Source organism: Nestor notabilis, unplaced genomic scaffold, assembly GCF_000696875.1.
Source record: "Nestor notabilis isolate BGI_N333 unplaced genomic scaffold, ASM69687v1 scaffold5131, whole genome shotgun sequence".
NCBI classification, from domain to species: domain Eukaryota; kingdom Metazoa; phylum Chordata; class Aves; order Psittaciformes; family Psittacidae; genus Nestor; species Nestor notabilis.
The window spans coordinates 1-19,078 of NW_009914994.1; the positions used below are offsets into that span (position 1 = coordinate 1).

Here is a 19,078-nt window from a genome sequence, read left to right on the forward strand (position 1 = left end):
CCAGCGTCAGACCTCAGAGCAAGAGGCTGAAGAAGGATTCCCAGGCATCCTCCTCAGTTGGCAGCAGCGCTGCTGCAAAAGGCAAAGGTATGGTATTTTGGCACCCTTAAAACACACAGGCAGGGGGTTGGGGGGGGGTCACCTATGGGCTTGGGGGTTGTCATTCTCCTCCATCTTTTGTTTGGTTTGATGGAAGGTGTTTTGGGCTTGTTTCTCACACTAGCTGAAATCTTCTTTGTGTCCCAAGGCTTCAGCTTCTCTGCTGCCCACTATCCTCTTTGCACTCTCAGAAACAGGGGGGGTTGGATGTGTCTGTGAAGCAGGAAAAAAACCCTTCTATTATTGAAGCAAACCTTTAATTCCTGCATTTCACCTCTGAGTTTTAGGAAATTGCTGTATTTTGGTTAGGAAATGAGACTGTAGCTAGCTGTGTAATCAGGTGGCTGTTCTCTGAATTCTGTTCTAGGGTAACAACAAAATATTTACTGGGTGCTAGTTAAAAAAAGGGGAAAAAACCCAATCCACAAGACATTGTTGGTTTCCTTCAGTTATTTCTTTCTATGACTGTTTTACCCTAAGAATTATTTTGGAACCAGCTAGGAAATACACATATTGACATGTTTGTTTCTAAGGTTTTGTGACTCCTGCATTACTGCTTCAGAACAGTTTGGGCATTTCTGTGGAATTTGAGTTTTTATTAAGGTGATTTTGTACACATCTGACTGTCTTGTACATACATACACATATGCTTTGTCACTTTAGCATTACAGATAAGAATCTGGATATTTTTCAACTCTATTTCTTACTCGAGTAGCTCAAAAACAGAAGGATGTTTGAATGTATTGGTGTTATTGTGTGTGCTCAGCAGTTACTGGATGACACCTGGCACTGTTGTTGAGCTGCACCTGAGACTGATTTTGGATAACTCCTGCAAACATACTTGGGTGTTATTGTCTGATTTTTGAGGAAAACAACTCGTAGAGATTTCTTCAACATTTGAAATAACAAAGTTTACTGTTGTCTGCTAAAGTGAAATAAAACTCCATGTAGCATAAATGTGCCTTGGAGATTGTCTCGCTCCTTGGTCCATTGCAGTGGCCTGCACATGGGGTGAACGTAGTGGATTGTGATGGTTTCGTATTATAAAGCAGTGCCAATTGTGGCATTTTAGTTATTGCCATATCACCATAAAATTGTTGAACTTGATTGCTCGATGATTAATTCATATAATTGACTAAAGTATTTTTTTTTTTTTAGTACCTTAGTAAGTCCTCTTTAATCTCTTAAACTTTTTGTTTTAAGTTAAGAACTATGTGTGATGTTAGAGGGTAGAACTGAAAAGCCTATGTAATTTTTCTCCTGGTTGCATTAAGCCAAATAAGCAGATGGAATACTCTGGAGTGCTTAGCTAAAGATCATTATTTCAAAGGTTGTAAGTAGAATTAAATGCGAGGAGGTATTCTTTGGGATACATGTTGTCTGTGACTGACAGGTCAAATATATGCATTTGAAATTATTCCATTGCTCCAGAAGCGTACACACATGTGAACAAAACAGTTTTTAACTAGGTGTATCGACAGAATTGGAAGGCAAATTTTGTTTGGTTTTTTTTTTTGTTTTGTTTGGTTTGGTTGTTTGGTTTTTTTTTTTTTTTTTTTTGTTTTTTTTTTTTTTCAATTCAGATTCCCAAATAATCCCAGTAAAATTATATACAAAGCAGAAAATGCTATTTCAGTAATTGACCATAAATCGTGTCTGTAATCACTGTGCTTGACTGTAGTGTCAGGTTTGGGGAAACTTCTTAAATCCCCAGGAGTGACAGACAGTGATATAATTATGGTTATGCCTTCACTTTCTGAGTTGTAAGACCAGCCACAGCTCTGCCTGGCTAGTTCTGGTATGAACACATTAAAGTTGACTTCTCTGATACTGTTGACATTCTAACTGTCAGATCTTGGAGAACAGGGCCACAGAGTGGAATCCTTTCCAGTCTGAGTTCTTTACATTCAGGGATGCATACTGAGAGGTTTTCCAGGCTTGTCTGAATTCCCCCTAATGGAATGTCTTGTGATCAGAATTTATAGGGCTTTGTGTGCTGACTGAAGTGTCTTGTATAGTTAGCTTCCCATAGGGAACTAATGATAGGGTGAAGATTACTCGTAAATACTGGACTTAAATCCTTCCACCAACTTTCTCCTCCCCTTTTAAGTATGAAAATGCTAAAAAACTCAAATGCCTGTGCTTTGGATCTGCTCTGAAAACGGGCAGCTTTTCCATTTTGCATGTCACAGTCAAGGTGATGGCTGTGAAGGTAATTTTTTGCATTGACCAGTCATAGTGGCTAGGCCATACTTCTGCTTGGTCCAGTGATACCAGAGACTTGGTTTTATCATAGTCTGTCAGTAATGCTATTGTAACCCTTAAGATTTTATTAACCCTTAAAATTGTATTAAAGTGGTCCTGGCTTTAGAATCTGTGTATTCTAAAGTGAAAACTCTGTCAAAGGCTATTCCTAAGGAGTGTAATTAAAAAACTTAGTTTCTTTCAAACTGTAGTTACTCAGCAGACATTGGCTTGTCCTAATCATGTCTTTAAAAGCTATTTGAAAATGCTGTTGTTTTCTGTCTGTTACAGATCCCTGTTTTCTTTTGGCATTTATGCGTTCAGGGTGCTTCATTGTAGCAGACAAAGTATTGATGAAGTAAACTTCACTGTAAACAGTAGGAAGAGTTTGCCCATTCAGAAGCTGCTGACTTTTTAACTTTACTATGGTTCAGGGAAGAGTGTTGATAGCAATTCTCTAGTTCTGCCTAGTAGAATGAACAAACATATTGCTGATTTTCAGATTACCCTGACATAATTTTTAATCGAGTCTTTGGATTTTGTCTCTTGCCATTTTTCTACTGAGTTGCTCTTTCAAGTTAAAGGCAGGAATTCCATAGAAAGTAGCATTGTAAAATAAACTTTGAGAACTATTTCACTATGAACAGCCGTTTAGTTTTGAATTGATGAAAGATATATTAAATTTCCTGCACAAATCTGTGCATTGTTTTTTAGAATGGTTATTACCTTATTTAAAATGTTGGTCATCTTTTTATTGTATTTTCAAGTTTGTAGCCTCCACCTCAACTGATGCACACCTTTTCAAGTATGAATGCTTGGAAGTAGGTCTTAAAGTGACTTGCATGAAATCAGAGGAACTTGAAGGAATAGTGAGTGAAGACAGTTTGTTATGAGAGTTCAAAAGCAGGGAGGTTCATTGAGAGAGAGGAAGCAGACCAGTCTAAGATTGATGAAGACAACAGATTTCTGAGAGCTTCTCAAATACAAATTTACCCCAGGTTAAGATGTGTTCTGAGGCTTTTTCCATGAAGCGAGTGATTAGACTATGCATGTGTATGTTTTGCCCACCTTGATAAAAGCAAATAGGGAATACATTACCATCATGTGCCATAGATTTTGTTTGAACTAGAGTATTCCCATTTCCATGTTTTTTATCCATTTTCTGAATGCAGGATTGAATCAGGAGGAAATAGTAACAAAATCTAATAGTGGTGAGCCGAAGCCTGAAGGTATCTTTCATGTCGTTGCTCTGGGTTTATTCATAAAACATGTAGAATGGCCTAAACAAGTATTTGGATCTGTTTTGCAGTAACAAGCAGTTCTTTTTTGAAAAAAGAATTATTCAGCTGAAGGCATTAATTGAATTAAAACATTCCATCTTTTGGCATCGTAGAAAACTTGCTAGATACCAGTCCTGTTTGTTTCAGTGCACTGAAGTTGCATGTCCCGTATGATGTGGATTAAATCAGGTACCGTCCTCTCCTGTGGAAAGGGCTCATTTACCAAGGTATCAAATGGATATGCTTACAATACGATTTTTCTGTATCTTCCCAGATTTGTATCGTAACCTTCATTTGAAGTAGCATTCCTCTAGCGTTATTCCTCTAGGGCAAGAATGTCCAAAAACTACTGGCATGGTCCCCTGTTCTAATGTTCTCCTTAATTCTGTCAGTCTCATTTACATTTGGTGTTTCTCCTTCCATCCCATCCTGACGCATTTTTCTTTCATTTTTTGCCTTCCTGTGTACCCCACTTTTTCCCTCCCTCCCTTTGAAAGTGGCTCAGGACCAAAACTCCTCAGTATCTCATCCCATACCACAAGAGGAGGATTTTTCCATGTGCCCTGTGCAGTAGCTGCTGAACTTCAAAAGGTGCCTGCCCACAGGGCTGCACAGCCATGTGGTTTAGGTGGAACCTCGTAGGAGGCTTTATGAGCATTTTCTAATGGAAGGGTGAGAGAACAATGATTTACTGGAGATGTGGAAATAACCAGATTTATAATAAACCGTGTTTATTTTTTTACAGCTCTGCATGGTTAGCTCAGGTAGTGCTGCATTTGGTATATCAAATACATACTGTCCATAGAAACGCAAGCCTTGGATTGAGTTTTCTTGTAGACTCCAGAACTGGTGGTGTGTTTGAACACATTCAACTACATCTTGGTTGTGCAATTCTTCTAAATAATAAGAGATAGAAGAAGATGGGGTGTCTGTATCGTTGTAGGACAGTTACCTGTTGTGTTTTAAACACAACAGGATGTTGATTCATAACAAGAGCACTATATGGTGTAACCATGCCATATGGTATAAGCTGTCCTGGACTTACCCTTCTTAGGTAAACTATTTACTGAGGTGGCACACAAGGTAGAAACTTGTTTTCTGGGTATGATGTTAGTACTCGGAATGAAATGTGGACTTGCAGGGGATGTGTCTGTCTGTCTCCCTCTCTCATCTGTATGCTATTCTCAACTACATTTCTTGGCAACAGAAATAAGTTGGATCCAGCCTGCAGCTTTGTTGGGTTGTACTTCCACAGAGCAAGTGGCTTCTCTTAAATTCCTAAAGCACACACTTTCTGTGGGATCACCTGATTCATGTCTTCAGTGAGGCAGATGATGTAGTGTCTGCCATTAGAAACATACGTGGCTAGAAATGGGTCTTGTTTACCAAGCAATCAGAAAGAAAGTTTGGATATTTGTCTATATTGCTTTTTTGTTGCAGTTGAGGAGTAAATGCTTGTTTGAGGATCACAGAATGCGTGTGAAGCTTTCTGGAAAGTATAGGTGATGGCAGCTTACCCAGCTCTGTTGACAACACGTGCTTTGATGTACATTTCATGGGACTGCTGAGCACTAATGCAGGTTTGTGGGAATAAAAAGTCAGTCAGAGGTGCTTTCTGTTAGGGCCTTCTAAATGGGAATCTTAGTGAAACCACTTTTGAAGGGGATCTTGTGCAGTTCAGCCTTGCCATTGGCTCCTGTATAAGAAAGAGAAGAAAGAAGGTTTCCTTCAGAACATTCTGGCATGTTACAAGTTGGCATTCGCATCCTGGGCTTTGGGGAGCGAGTTCAGTGTCCTGACACTCAGCATTTGGCTTGAGGCATGCAAGAGTATGGGAAAGTACTATCTTATTTATAAAGTATTCCCTCATGGATGTTCCACCTGCAGTTGACTAGTGACTCCTGAAGAAGCTGAGATCTTGAAAGCTAACCCTGTAGAACACCAATAAGAGAACCAGCCTGCGTATTGAGATACATGCCAACCCATGAAATTCAGCAATGCAAAATGCAAGGTCCTACACCTGGGTCAGGGCAATCCCAGGCACAGCTACAAGTTGGGAGGGGAAGAGATTCAGAGCAGCCCTGCAGAGAAGGACTTGGGGGTGTTGGATGATGAGAGACTGTACATGTGCCAGCTTCAGTGTGTATCTGAGCTCAGAAAGCCAACCATCTCCTGGGCTGCATCAAAAGGAGTGTGACCAGCAGGTCGAAGGAGGTGATCCTGCCCCTCAGCTGTGCTCTTGTGAGACCCCACTTGGAATATTGTTTACAGTTCTGGTGTCCTCAACATAAAAAGGACATGGAGCTGTTGGAGCAAGTCCAGAGGAGGCCACGAGGACGATAAGGGGCCTAGAGCACCTCCTGTATGAAGACAGGCTGAGAACACTGGGGCTGTTCAGCCTGGAGAAGAGAAGCTTGTGCAGACCTCATAGCAGCTTTCCAGTACCTGAAAGGGGGCCTACAAGGATGCTGGAGAGGGACTCTTCATTAAGGGCTGTAGCAATAGGACAAGGAGCAATGCCTTCAAACTAAAACAGGGAAAGTTCAGGTTAGATGTAAGGAAGAAGTTCTTCCCTGTGAGGGTGCTGAGGCGCTGGCACAGGTGGCCAAAAGAAGTGTTAAATATTCTATCCCTGGTAGTGTTCAAGGCCAGGTTGGACAGAGCCTTGGGTGACATGGTCTATTGTGAGGTGTCCCTGCCCATGGCGGGGTGATTGGAACTAGATGGTTTTAAGGTCCTTTCCAACCCTAACCATTCTGTGATTCAATGAGTGTATTGGGATTTACTCTGTGGATTCCAGCTTCTGTGGATGTGGAGTCTGTCACAGAAGTTAGGAACCGGCTGGCATGTAAGAGCTGCCAGCGGAAAGTTGAAAAGCAAACTCTAAGATGCTGTGTAGAGCCTGGAAGGAAGAACTTCTTGTGGCTGTAGCCATGATCAGACACTGATGCTATCAGGGACATTATTATTTGATTCCATGCAGTGTTTGTCACTTTCATATCAGTTGTTTTTGTGGGTTTTTTTGTTTTTTTTTTTTTTTTGTTGTAGTCTTTAAAGCCCTTTATATAAATTTTTGCAAGTGTTCATGTTTTGCTTAGTAATACAAAGACAACAGCTTTTACTACGGAAAGTAGAGCTTGAGGTGATGTTATGCCGTTCACAGAGAAATGAAGTTCTGATAATGGGGCATACAGGTGGGTAGAGAAAATTGGATAAAAGGAATGAGTATGTTTTTCTAAAACATTGGTGTTCTGAGCTATGACTTTGTTGGGAGTTACAGTTCAAATACCAGTACAGATGTCTTTGCAAACCAGGCCAAGTGGAAATGCTGAGAACTGATGTTTCCAGGCTTGCTGTGTTGCACCTCATGTGCTGGAGTTCCCTTGTGTCGTGGAGTGAAGGGGTGGAGCTGCTGTGGCTGTAATTGTGTGGTGCCTGGGTGGACAGTGTGAGAATGGCTGTCTTGTCTGTGTCACATCTGCAGTGTTCTCCTCCTAGAGACGATTTTCCTTAGAACAGGCACCTATGTAGATGGTTGGAGCAAGGCTCCTTTCTCTCTCCTGGAGTGCTGCAGCGGTAACGGTCTGGCTGCCCTCTGTGGACCCTGTTGTTCTAATGCATTGCTAAAATTTTAAATAATCTCTTGTTGGGAATTAATGATCATCCTCATCTATTGTTTGTGAGAGGATGGAAACTTGTTAGTGTTTCTGCGTGTTACAAGAATCCCATACAGTAAGATTGAAAGAATGAATTTATGGGATGTGATTTAATGATGTATGACTACTTTTACTTTGGCCCATTACCCCGAATTGGTTTATAATAGCATGTTTTAGAGTATACTGCAATCCACTACCTTACTGAGATCCAGTGATCTCTAGGGTGGATTGTGGTAACCCAGTGAGAAACACTACCATACCCAGAAGTAAGAAAGTTTATGTGAAGCAATGACAGAACAAACGACTTCATTCCTGGAAGAATTAAATGGCATATAAGATCTCTGTGGAGGTAACAGGGTATTAGAATTTTTAGATCTTCATCTACAGTACTCTGAACAATTGCCTGGATAGGACGTCATCTCCATTGGGAACTAGCAGCACCAGGCAAATGTAGATTGAGGTTGAGCATTTATGTGTTTGAATTCCTCTTTTTCAACCAAAGATTTTAAATACTAAGATCTGTATTTCTGTATCATGCACATTGTGATGTTCCAGTCCCACACTTGCAAAACAAAGAAGCAATTCTATGTTTTTAAAGTTGTTGGGCTTCTCCTAAGCCATCTGTTAAAGTGCTCAGGGTTTGTGATGGTTTCCTTTTTATTTTAAGGACTTTTACCTTCACAGTGACTGAAAGTTAAGCATTTTAATTCTGGCACTGTATCAGTGACTGATGAAGGCTTTAGGAAATGGAGAAGGTATTTATTTGAGAAGTTGCTTTTCTCCAAGATGTCCAGTTCTTTCTCATGTTTTGCCTCACATGCGTCCCTGTGGTGGCAGTCATTTTCTTCAAAAGGATCAAATAGTCATTTCATAGAAATAAAACGTTAACCTTAAAATTGTCACAATATTGTATTATTTATCAAGTAAATACTTAATGCATGCAGGGAAAAAAGTGTATTTGCACGCATCTTACTGTCTTCCAGATTTGATTTCAAATGTTCTTCATCACTTGAACAAATAGATTTTTAGGATTGGGAGAAATATGGTTTTGTCACCCAAAGGAATTATTTTCAAATTGCAACTGAATACTTACAGTCCAGATTTACATAAGTCTTTCAAATATCTAAAGCATAGTGAGCCTGTAACAGTTGATTTTTCTGATACTCTTATTTTTTTAATAATACTAGGATTATCAAATTGGGATATCCTGGGTCTTGAATGAGATCTATATGTATGTATATATATATAAAACCACTGACTTTGTCAGGTAAACAGACTGCTTTACAGAATTGAATTTTAAAAGATAACAACATTTTAAGCCTAAATATGATAGAACTGGGCCAATGTGTAAAAAATGTTTGGGAAACTAGTTGGGACTGCTGTATTGTACAACCTGTATTTATAAGCAAATAATTGGCTGGCCTTAGTTTGTATTTTCTGTTTTATAAAGGGCTATAACTGAGATTAACATTCTGATAATCTTTTACAGTGTCAGCCAAGTATAATGTTTGGTTTGATTTCTGTTCTGATCACAGGTTTAAGGTTAGTTGCTAATGTTTTTGCTGATCAAAATGTCTTTTGAAAGACTAATAGTTTCAGAGGTACTTTAAAAAAAAAAAAAGGAGGAATCTGAATCAAGGTGAGAGAATGGAATCTTCCAGCAGTAGATGTGGCTCTTGCCTTCCTGCAGTTTCTCTATCCCATTTTCTTCCCCATGCCCTACTTGCATAAACAACAGATTCTCTTGGTTCCATCAGACTTTATTCTCATTCCAGTGTTTCCAGTCTTTGGGATTTGGTGGTTTTTTTTTTTCTGATCTCTGTTCCTTGGCTGCTGATAACTGACAAAGGTACAATCAAGATGACACTTTTGTGCCTTTTTTCAAAAGTGCCACCATGATTTGGGGACAAAAGGGGTGGAGGCTGGAGATGTTCAAGGGAAGGAGAAGGGGTTGGGGACAACTCAAGGTATCCCTATCTCTGGGATACCTTCAGCTGTCTTAGATGAGCTCAGTGTCTGAGGTGGTGCTCTTCACACTGAGGATCAGGCTCTTGAGCTGTCTCATCCATTGTCATGTGATGAACTTCAGTGGACGTGTTTCAGTCCTTTTGTTACCACAGTTACTTTGGAGGCAGTAGGATCAAGACCAAAGACAAGGATGTGAAATTCCATCTGTTTTCTCCTGGTCATTAATTTGCTTTATTGTCGCATCCATGTTCAGCATCACTCAGAAGTTCCCCTCAGCTGCAAAGGGGCAACTTTGAGCACACCATTGTGTAAGCATCAGAGTATATGATGTCTTTTAGAGGTTGCTTTGGTATATTCCTGCTTACCTGTCTTTACATTTGCCATCGAAGCCTTCCCCTTGTTTTTTGCTCTTTGAGATTTTATTTCTTTAATACAAACCTTGTTATACAAAAAAATTCTATTTCAGGTGATAGAAGGGAGTGATGAAGAAGGAGGAAATTCCGAGTTCCTCACTTACCTCTACCCATGAGCCATCTTCTTGGTTTAATGTTCATTCTGGTCATCCATTTTTGCAGGTACAGATAATGGAGGGACTGCATCTGGTGGCACATCAGGAATTCCTCCCAGCAATCCTGCTGGGAATTCCAAGTCAGCAGCAAGGAACCTAGGGTCCTCAGCGGGAGAGAAGGAGGAAGGAAAGAAGGTCAGGAGACAGTGGGAATCATGGAGCACAGAGGACAAAAATACTTTCTTCGAAGGACTGTATGAGGTACAATAACATGCTTGGATGGCTTTGTATAGTATCTGAATATTCCTAGAGAAGGTTGATGCATTTGAGATCTGCACAAGCAAAATGTGTCTGTACACACATGCGTTTGTACAGCTGGCTATAAACCAGCTGGTGATAAAAGCTTATTTTTGTGAAATATTTGAATTTTATTCATAAATGTTTATAATAATTTCAGTTATTTTTCAAATACGGTTCTGTTTCAAATGAGGACTAAGTATATAGTGTAGTGTCCCCATCCCAACTTTCAAAAGCAACACACTTATGCTGTAATTTTCTCAAACAAGAAAACATGTTCTGTTCTAGTAAGAACGGTCGGCACTGTGCTTGGTCTTTGGTCATGGAAAGGTTTGAGCCAGTTCAGTAGTAGGGCTGAGAGACAAGGAGAAGTTACATCGTCTTTTATCTTGTATGACATGTACAATGTATTCCTTGTTTAGGATTATTTTAAGAGCACTTCTATTATGAAAATACATACTAAAGGGGAAAACAAAAGCAGTGCTGGTGAGGTTTTTTTTCTGTGCATGTGGATCTTCTTACAAATATGGTTTTTAGTGGTAGGCATGATTCATGCGTATGTATTGTGTGGAAAAAGTGAACGCTTCTAAACCACTGTTTTCTCTCTTTAGCCGCTCTGACTTGCAGTAATGTTCCTGGTAATCATGTCATTTTTAAATCACTTCATCACTCAAAGAAAACTTCTGACTTTTTTTTCTCTAAGATGGATCTGGGGCTTCATCCCAAAATGTGGTCCCCCATTCCCAATCATATTGTGTTACTACCTTTTAAAAGAGGTTCTCACACTTCGTATTTAAATCAATTCCAACCTCTTTTGGATACTAAGAAATTTTGTGATAGCGGGAGGTCAGTGATACTATATATAAAATAAAATTTTCCTCTTTTGAACTCCAGTGATTTTACAGGAGTTAACTAATTTTAAAGGGACACTTAAGTGTCTTATTTTTACCCCGAGAATAAACTTTGGAATGACCTACAATGTAAAATGGTGTTTTCTGTTACAAGGTTTTATTTAAAAAAAAAAAAAAAAAAAAGAAGAAAAAAGAGTATTTTCCTCCATTATTTGAAACTCAAATTTTACACTCCTAATGACTGGAACATGAAATTTATTGTAAATAGCAGTGAAGGTGTTAAATATTGCAGACTTTTCATTCACCCTAGTCAGAAATGGAGGTAGGAGGGAGAGGAGGGAAAAAATGCATAGAGAAGTAAAGAAATCTGAGGGAGAGAGTTGGGATTTTCAGTTCTGCTGCTCAGCACATTTATGAGTGAAGTTGTTTGGGTTGGTTTTTTTTTAAAGAAGTTTGCTAGCAGCTTATAGTTTTTATTTTGAAACAGTTCAAGAAATTGGAAAGTAATTAATTTGGCATCTGAAATGCACTTTATATAAAATAAAGGACACCACTGTAATCCTTTTGCTGTTGAGTTTTGATACTCAAGATTTTGTTGGTGACCTTCAAAATCTAATTTCCCATGAAGAACCCCCAAAGTCATTGTTTGTGTTGTCTTACAAGATACAAGTTTGGTTTTGAGTATTTGGATTTGTTCTATTTATTATTTAGCATGGGAAGGACTTTGAGGCTATCCAGAACAACATTGCTCTGAAATACAAGAAGAAGGGCAAACCAGCAAGCATGGTGAAGAATAAGGAACAGGTCCGCCACTTCTACTACCGCACATGGCACAAGATCTCCAAGTACATTGACTTTGATAATGGTGAGTATGCAATGACATGGGCTTAGCATAGAGCCTACAGCCTTGTGAGGGTTGGAGTCCTGCCTTTCAGTGCCATCATGGAGAGTAGGAATGCTGGAGATCAGAAAATGTGTACTGAATAGGATGTCTGTGAACATGTGTTTTCATCAGTGTAACCATACGGAGATTCATGGGTTTTGGAAAATGCTATGCAAAAACTAGTATTTGTATCACTGCTTTTAAATGAATACACCACAATAAATACTGATCCTACCATTAATACTGGGGACAAGCCAGATTCAAGGAAATAATGGGTTTTTTTCCTCCTCAGGAACACACCTTTGAGGACAGCTGCCTAAATGTTAGTCAGGCATGACTTCATCGAGCCATATTCCCCTCTTTTCTCCTTCCCTGGGAAAACATAGTTTAGAATTCATATGTACTGCTAGTGGTGGTTTGTAACAGTAATATTAATGTATGATCACTGACAATGGATTTTTATCAAATTTGTCCTATTCAGTAACGGGCAGTGAGAATTCAAGTCAGTTTGTGGGTAGCCTCATCTGAATAATGGGTTAAAGAAATCTATTTCAGAGTGAACAGATTTTACTATGATCCAGTTTTTTTATTTTTAAGGTATGAAGAATGTCAGTTCTCTTGTTAGCTTGTTGATTAAGTAAAGGTCTCCAGGGCTTTCTTGTACTTAGGATGCTGTTTTCTAAGTTGCATAAATCATGGCAGTTTCATGGTGGTTGAATTTTCTGGTCTTTATACAACACCCTAACATCTGCAAAAGTTGGGGTAGTGTATTCATCTATGTGATTTGTGGCCAGACCCTCTCCAGTTAAAAAGAACTCATTAATGAGAAATGGAGATGACTTGAAAAAAGCTGAAAGAGAGTAAAGATATGTATGATACAGTCTCTTTTATGAAATGGTTTTGTCTGTTCCTGAGATTTAGGTGGACTAGGATGTAAATGAGGACTTACACACGTAAAACACCTTTCAGAACATGAATTTTGGAGTTCCTTTTTTAAAGCAAGGTAGTATTTTAAGATTAAAGAACCCATTAGTATTTTGTTTAAAAACAAATGTTACAGCAAATACAGTATGGAAGAACTTTAAAAAAAAAAAAAAGTCATGGGAGATCTTAAATCTGTTTTCCAGATAATGTGAAGTTCTGTTACTATACCTGTAAGGTCTGAGAAGTCATTGGCTGAAGGAATTTTAGAATTAGTACAAGAGCTTAGTATTAGCCTTAGTATTGGTAGTAGTGTGTGTACCTGGGTTTTGAGATCAAATGAGTCTGCAAGTCAGAGAACCGAGTTCTTGATGAATAGATACGAGTGGATATTCTAACCCCTTTTGTAAACCGCAAGACTGTCTTTCCATGTTGTCATAGGCATTTAGATCTATTAGCAATAATAATGTCCACATCTGTGTTGATGAGACAGGACAAAAAAACCTTGTAAGGTTGAATACAATGTGTGCAACTCTTCATATAAAAATTTAGAATCTAGAACTTCCATTCAATCTCTACAGTGCATTCATGTGCACAGAAACATACTTTGTCTTCTGGAAAATTCACACCTGCTTCTTAATTTTCGTAGAAGAAAGAGTTCTGTATGTGTTTTTGTGGGGGCATCTGGGGCATCTCCTTTAGAAATCATAAACAGTTAAGCAGTGCCAGAGTTAGCTTTATTATGAATTAGCTTTATCTTGCATATTGAATTGTTGCATATTTGTTTATATCCTGTGGAAGCATCTTTGTTTTTCTGTAATCTAAAAAATGTTGTATTGCCCAGGTATTTAAGTCACCAAAAGGAAATTGTTGAATTTGTCTCATTATGGTGTTTCTTGAAATGGAACTCAGTCTGGCCTTCCATGAGATGTTTGTCTCACTGAAAATACAAAACATCTCATTTTCAGTGTTGAAATGGGTATCTGCAGTCTGTATCTCACTTCCACCTTTTCTGCTTTCCAGTGTTTTCTCAAGGGCTGAAAAAATCCTCCCTGGAGCTTTATGGCTTAATCTGCTATGGGGAACTGAGGAAAAAGATTGGGGGATGTGAGTATGAATGACTTAAAATTGTGTTTATACGGTAGAATTTCAAGTGACTACCCTTGAAGCTGGCAATGTCTAATACAGTTTCACTTTTGAGTTGCTCAGAGTTTGTGGTCATTGTATTCTGTTGCTGTGATCTGTTGTATCTTTTCATTAAATGTATTTGTATTTTTAAAGACCACCTGAGTCTGTTGCATTAGTCTCCTTTTTCTTTAAAAGATTTCTTTAGCTTTTGCTGTCTGTGGGATACAGTGCATGTAATACCCACAGAAGATGGGTAAAAGTCTGTGCAGCTCAGGTTGTCTCTCTGTTTTATTCTTGAAAACAAAGCAATTAAATGTGTAAATGATCTTATTTGCACCCGAAGTTATTTCTGCCTATGCAATCAAAATCTGGGATGGTGCCTTTGTCTAAGTCATTCTCTAAATCTTTACTTGTTGAACCCTGAAGGTGAAAGATCATTGCAAAGCATAATCAGAAATAACCTTACTGGCTGACCAAGACGCGATCTGACCTTGTTAATCCTGGACACTACTTTTGTCTGTAAGGAAGAGTGTAGACAGATGAGTATCTGCTGTACCAATGCTACTCCATTTTCTGCACGTTGATTAGCTGCATTAGTAAGGTATCTCGCTTACGCTTAGTACCATGTTCATAGAATCATAGAACAGTTTAGGCTGGGAGGGACCTTTTAAAGGTCACCTAGTCCACCGCTCCTGCAGTGGGTAAGGACACCTTCCACTAGACCAGGCTGCTCCAAGCCCTGTTTAACCCGGCCTTGGATACTGCCAGGGATGAGGCACCCACAGCTTTTCCAGGCAACCTGTGCCAGCGCCTCACCACCCTCACAGGAAAGAGTTTCTGCCTAAGATCTCATCTCAATCTCCCCTCTTTCATGTTAAAGCCATCCCCCCTTGTCCTGTCCCTACAGGCCATTGTTCAAAGCCCCTCTCCAGGTTTCTTGTAGCCCCTTTACGTACTGGAAGCTGCTGTGAGGTCTCCCCAAGAACCTTTTCTTCTCCAGGCTGAACAAGCCCAGCTCTCTCAGCCTGTCTTCAGAGCAGAGGTTTGAGAGGTCTGCTCTGCAGTTGGTGAAAGTAGTTTGTTCCCCTCTTTTGTCTCTCCTTTTCCCTCTCGTGATACTCACCTAATCCCATCTTCCCAGAAATTGAGATAACTTATGTAGAGCTACTGAGACACACAAGCATATCGGGAACACTTTCAGCATTGCTAGAGGGAGGTTAATTCTTCTGTAATTAGATTTGAGCCGGACTATAAATCAAGTTCCCATTATGTCCATTTAAAAATGTAAAAGTGTAAAAGAATTACATGTGCTTTTTATTATTTTTATTTACTTCTTTTATTGCTTTCAACACTGAGAGCTTGATGCTCTTCCGTTACACTGTGCTTCCTTAGCAACAGAGATTGAGCAGGAAGATGAGGAAGCTTCTCTTTTTAATACTGCGGTTTCAGATTAATGCCCAGCAACCCAAGATGACTGTATTATGTAATATGCTGTATTAATGCCCAGCACCCAAACTAGGGTTATTTAATCCATAAGTAAAATGTAATTTTCGTGGCAAGGTTCGTGTAAATCTTGCACCTTATGAAAATAGAAACTTTTCAGCATGTGTTACAGCATATTTATGCACATTAATCCTATGTGAGCACAAAATGTAATAGCTTGAAAACTGATAAGAGCACTAAAAAGGCCATGACTGTATCACTTCAAATCCTAATTCACTGTGTTGTCTCAAGGTATGGATGACAAGAATGCAGTGAAACTCAACGAGCTCATTCAAGCCGGGTAAGTAAGAACTTATTCCTGAAACTCTTAAAACTGGGTTGTTCAGCAGCTGGACTGTTGAGTTGGTCATCCAGAGTCTAGGAGGCGTTTCTTACTTTAGAGCTGCAGATTGACCTTTTCCATTCTTTGTTTGTTTTGTATGGTGTTTTTCCTCTCTTTACTGTGAATACTCTTCCCTAAGAGTATTCTCTTTAACTTCAAGAAAGAATTATGGGATTGCAGGGTTCAGTCTTGGCAGTGTACATTGGGAATATGGAAGGGGATAGAAGCTGCTGTACTATTAGAACTTGTGTGAAATAGATATTACTTGAAGTGGTGTGACCATTAGGCAGGTATCACTCAGCAGGCATTGGTTTGTCCTAAGTGAATCTTGAAAATCAATTTGAAAATAGTACTATTTTCTGTTGGCTGCGGACCCTTTTTAGCATTTGTGCTTTCAGGCTGCTTCATTATAGCAGACAAATTATTGGTGAAGTAAAGTTTATTGTCAGAGGAGAAGGAATTTGCCCACTCAGCAGTTGCTGATGTTTTGCCTTTACCTTGTATAAAATGGAGAGTTGCTATTGTGCCTTTCTGTTGTTTGGAAACTGAGTTTCCAAATGAGTTCCATACAGTTTAGTAACCTTTCCTCTCCTGGGAGATGCACTTTGCGCAGTGTGCTGCTGCAGTACAGAGCTTGGGTATGTTTATGGAATCACTTGTTCATATTTCTGTTAACTGACATTTTGAATTAGAAGAGAAATTGCCATTTGGATTGGGTTTTATACATTTAAGACAATCTTAGCAGTAAATTTTTCCATACAAAGAAATAATTCTTAAAGCAAATTACTTCTTTAAATTGGAGTTACCAGTTAAAATGGGCCCAGGATGATCCTTTTTCCCCTGTGTCCTGGGCATCTCTGGAGTTCATATATGAGTAGTCATTTTGTTCTCTTTGTTGTACTGGAAAGCCTTTCTAATACTGTGTTATCCAAATAGACTAAACCATAATTAATGAGACTGATGACTTTTAGCTAGCTGTAGCATCAGTCTAGCACTTGGCATGATTAAGGCCTTACTTCTAATTAATTGTTAATGAGGGCTAATGATTTTTATGAAGTCTATGTGTTTATTCTAAAGCCAGTCTTGTAACAAATCATTTTGAAAACAGGAGTTTCTGCATATGAAAATATTAATTCTCATCTTCTAACCAAGAATGTCAGTATTAACATTCTTGGGAAGTTCAGAACTCTTGCATAAGCTTTTTGTCTTCGAGATGGGAGGTACATCTCTGCTACCCTTTTTCTTCTGCATTTCTTAACCTGTTTGGTAGATAAACCTTGTCAGACCAAGAGGTGCAAACTCTGCAGGGAAACAGTTTACATCTTCCTCTTTGTTACCACCTGGATGTCTACACCTTCTGAATTAATCCCCTGCACATGGAGGGCAGCCTGACATCTCATACAAGCAAACACATTGCATATATCCCACTAGATTGAACTTTCCACTTTGCTCAGTTCTATGATCCCCCTCTCTGTAAGCAGTTCTTTTTTCAATACCCAGCACATTTCTTTCAGGTGTGGTCATCTCAATCTTAGGTCTGGCTTCTCTTCTGCTGCCATTTTGTGAATTTCCCTCTTAGCAGTATAGGCAAGTGCTCTTTCTGCCTCATATTGTCTTCCTTATAACATGGGGCGGGGGGGAAGATCCTGCTGTAGGAATATCCCTCATAATTTCTTTCATTTTATCTGCAAGGACTTGTGTTCAGTCCTGTTGATTGTATGCTGATTCTTCCTACTTGAAGTATTAAGTAGTAAATACAGCCATCAGTGACTTTGGTCTCAATGCCTGCCTTCTAAGTCCCTAAAAGGAAAGCAGGGCTGAGTGAGTGAAGAAATCAAATAGTTCCACTGCACAAACCCAGGAAATGTCTTGCTTTTATGTGGTATTGAAGTTAAAAGCCAACAAAATCATACTGTAGAAGTTACTTCGTTCAGATTCTGTCACAAGTTCTTAGACCTCATTTCTGCAATGGATGTGGTGTTGATATTGCAGAATGGAAGACACTGCAGAAACTTTAGACTTTTTCTTCCCATAATAAAGAGTTTGGAGTATAAAGAGAAGACTAAAGCAAAACCACTTGTCTTTTAGGAAGAAGCTGTCTCTGAGGGTAGTGTTGAACTGAAGTAATGTAATTCTGGTCTGCTTTCTAAATAGCAGATCTGAGCAGGCAGCCGTGTGTTTCCTAAAAGTCTGGAAGAGGAGGGTCACAAGAGTAGCATTTCTAGAATTAAAAGGAAGGTGATAGAAAAGATTGAATGCTTTTGTGAATCTGCACTGCAAACCCTTCAATTCATTTGGTTATTGCTATAGCTGTGATCATATTTGACTCAGTGTCCCTGTCGTGTTTGTATTCACAAACTTTTGTTAACGGTGCCTGTAAGTTACTTCTCTTTCAATATATTCAGGGCTACGACTGTTCGTTACAAAGGCAGAAACCTTCGTATCAAAGCTCCAATGTGCAGGGCTTTGAAGAAACTCTGTGATCCAGATGGTAAGAGATGCTGGGACATGAAATGGTTTTAACAGATGAGCAGAAGAAAATGAGAGAGACAATAGGGCTGTTCTGAAGTGTCCAGCGCTGGTGGTGGGGGATTCGAGCTATTTCCCATTTGTGTTAGGGATATGTCCTTCTTGCCTTACATAGCCTGTTTGCTTGTATAATCCCAATAACTTCAGGAAAAACCCAGCTCTTTAATCTTGGAGTATGTCACTAGCTAAATTGAAAAGGAAATAGCTACACCAGATGAGATCACTACTGCTCTACCAGTTGTGCTTTCACTATATGTAAAGTTTAGTCCCCTATGCCAGTGAATGAGCAGTAGTATGTGGTTTAGCATTGAGCATTTTTGACTTTTTTTTTTTTTTCTTACCTTCTCCAGTTCAGGTATATATGATTTTTTTTTTAAATTATTTTTTCCTCCCTTTTCCCCAGTGAGTAGAATCAATGCAGTTTAAAAGTCTGAAATAGTGTACTTGTTCAAAGTTTTCAGTCACCTGATTTTTACACTGCTTGCTCAATTGGAAGCTCCAGTACCAGTGTACTGCAGTGGTACTTGAGTCCCCTGCAGTGTCCAGGATAAAAAAATAAACGTATTGGAATAGGATGTAGTCTAGGGAAGCAGGCTCCACTGGTGAATCTGAGCTGCCTTGGTTGTCTGGAGGTGATACTGATGTCTGTGATGCTTTTTTTTCCATGCAAATGAGCATAGTGTTCTGAGTGTGTTGTCCTTGCTTTGACCCGTGCTCTTTGTGCTTCATCTCCCTCAGGTGTAAGTGATGAAGAGGACCAGAAGCCAGTACGTCTGCCTCTCAAGGTCCCTGTGGAGTTGCAGCCACGAAATAATCATGCGTGGGCACGAGTACAGAGTCTTGCCCAGAATCCACGGCTTAGGTAATGAAGAAATGGTGGTGCTCAGAA

General features: G+C 39.3%; 1 protein-coding gene across 1 annotated transcript in view; it reads left to right on the forward strand.

The window, feature by feature from the left end:
• Nucleotides 1-8: 8 nt before the first annotated feature.
• Nucleotides 9-19,078, forward strand: part of CRAMP1L (Crm, cramped-like (Drosophila)) — a gene marked incomplete at its 5' end in the record, with an annotated part of 39,493 nt that continues 20,423 nt past the window's right edge. The window contains 7 exons of the mRNA XM_010023909.1: nt 9-87; nt 9,823-10,016; nt 11,615-11,768; nt 13,731-13,814; nt 15,570-15,618; nt 18,066-18,151; nt 18,928-19,051. Of these exons, the coding sequence (XP_010022211.1) occupies nt 9-87; nt 9,823-10,016; nt 11,615-11,768; nt 13,731-13,814; nt 15,570-15,618; nt 18,066-18,151; nt 18,928-19,051 (770 nt within the window). The remainder of the gene's footprint in view (nt 88-9,822; nt 10,017-11,614; nt 11,769-13,730; nt 13,815-15,569; nt 15,619-18,065; nt 18,152-18,927; nt 19,052-19,078) is intronic.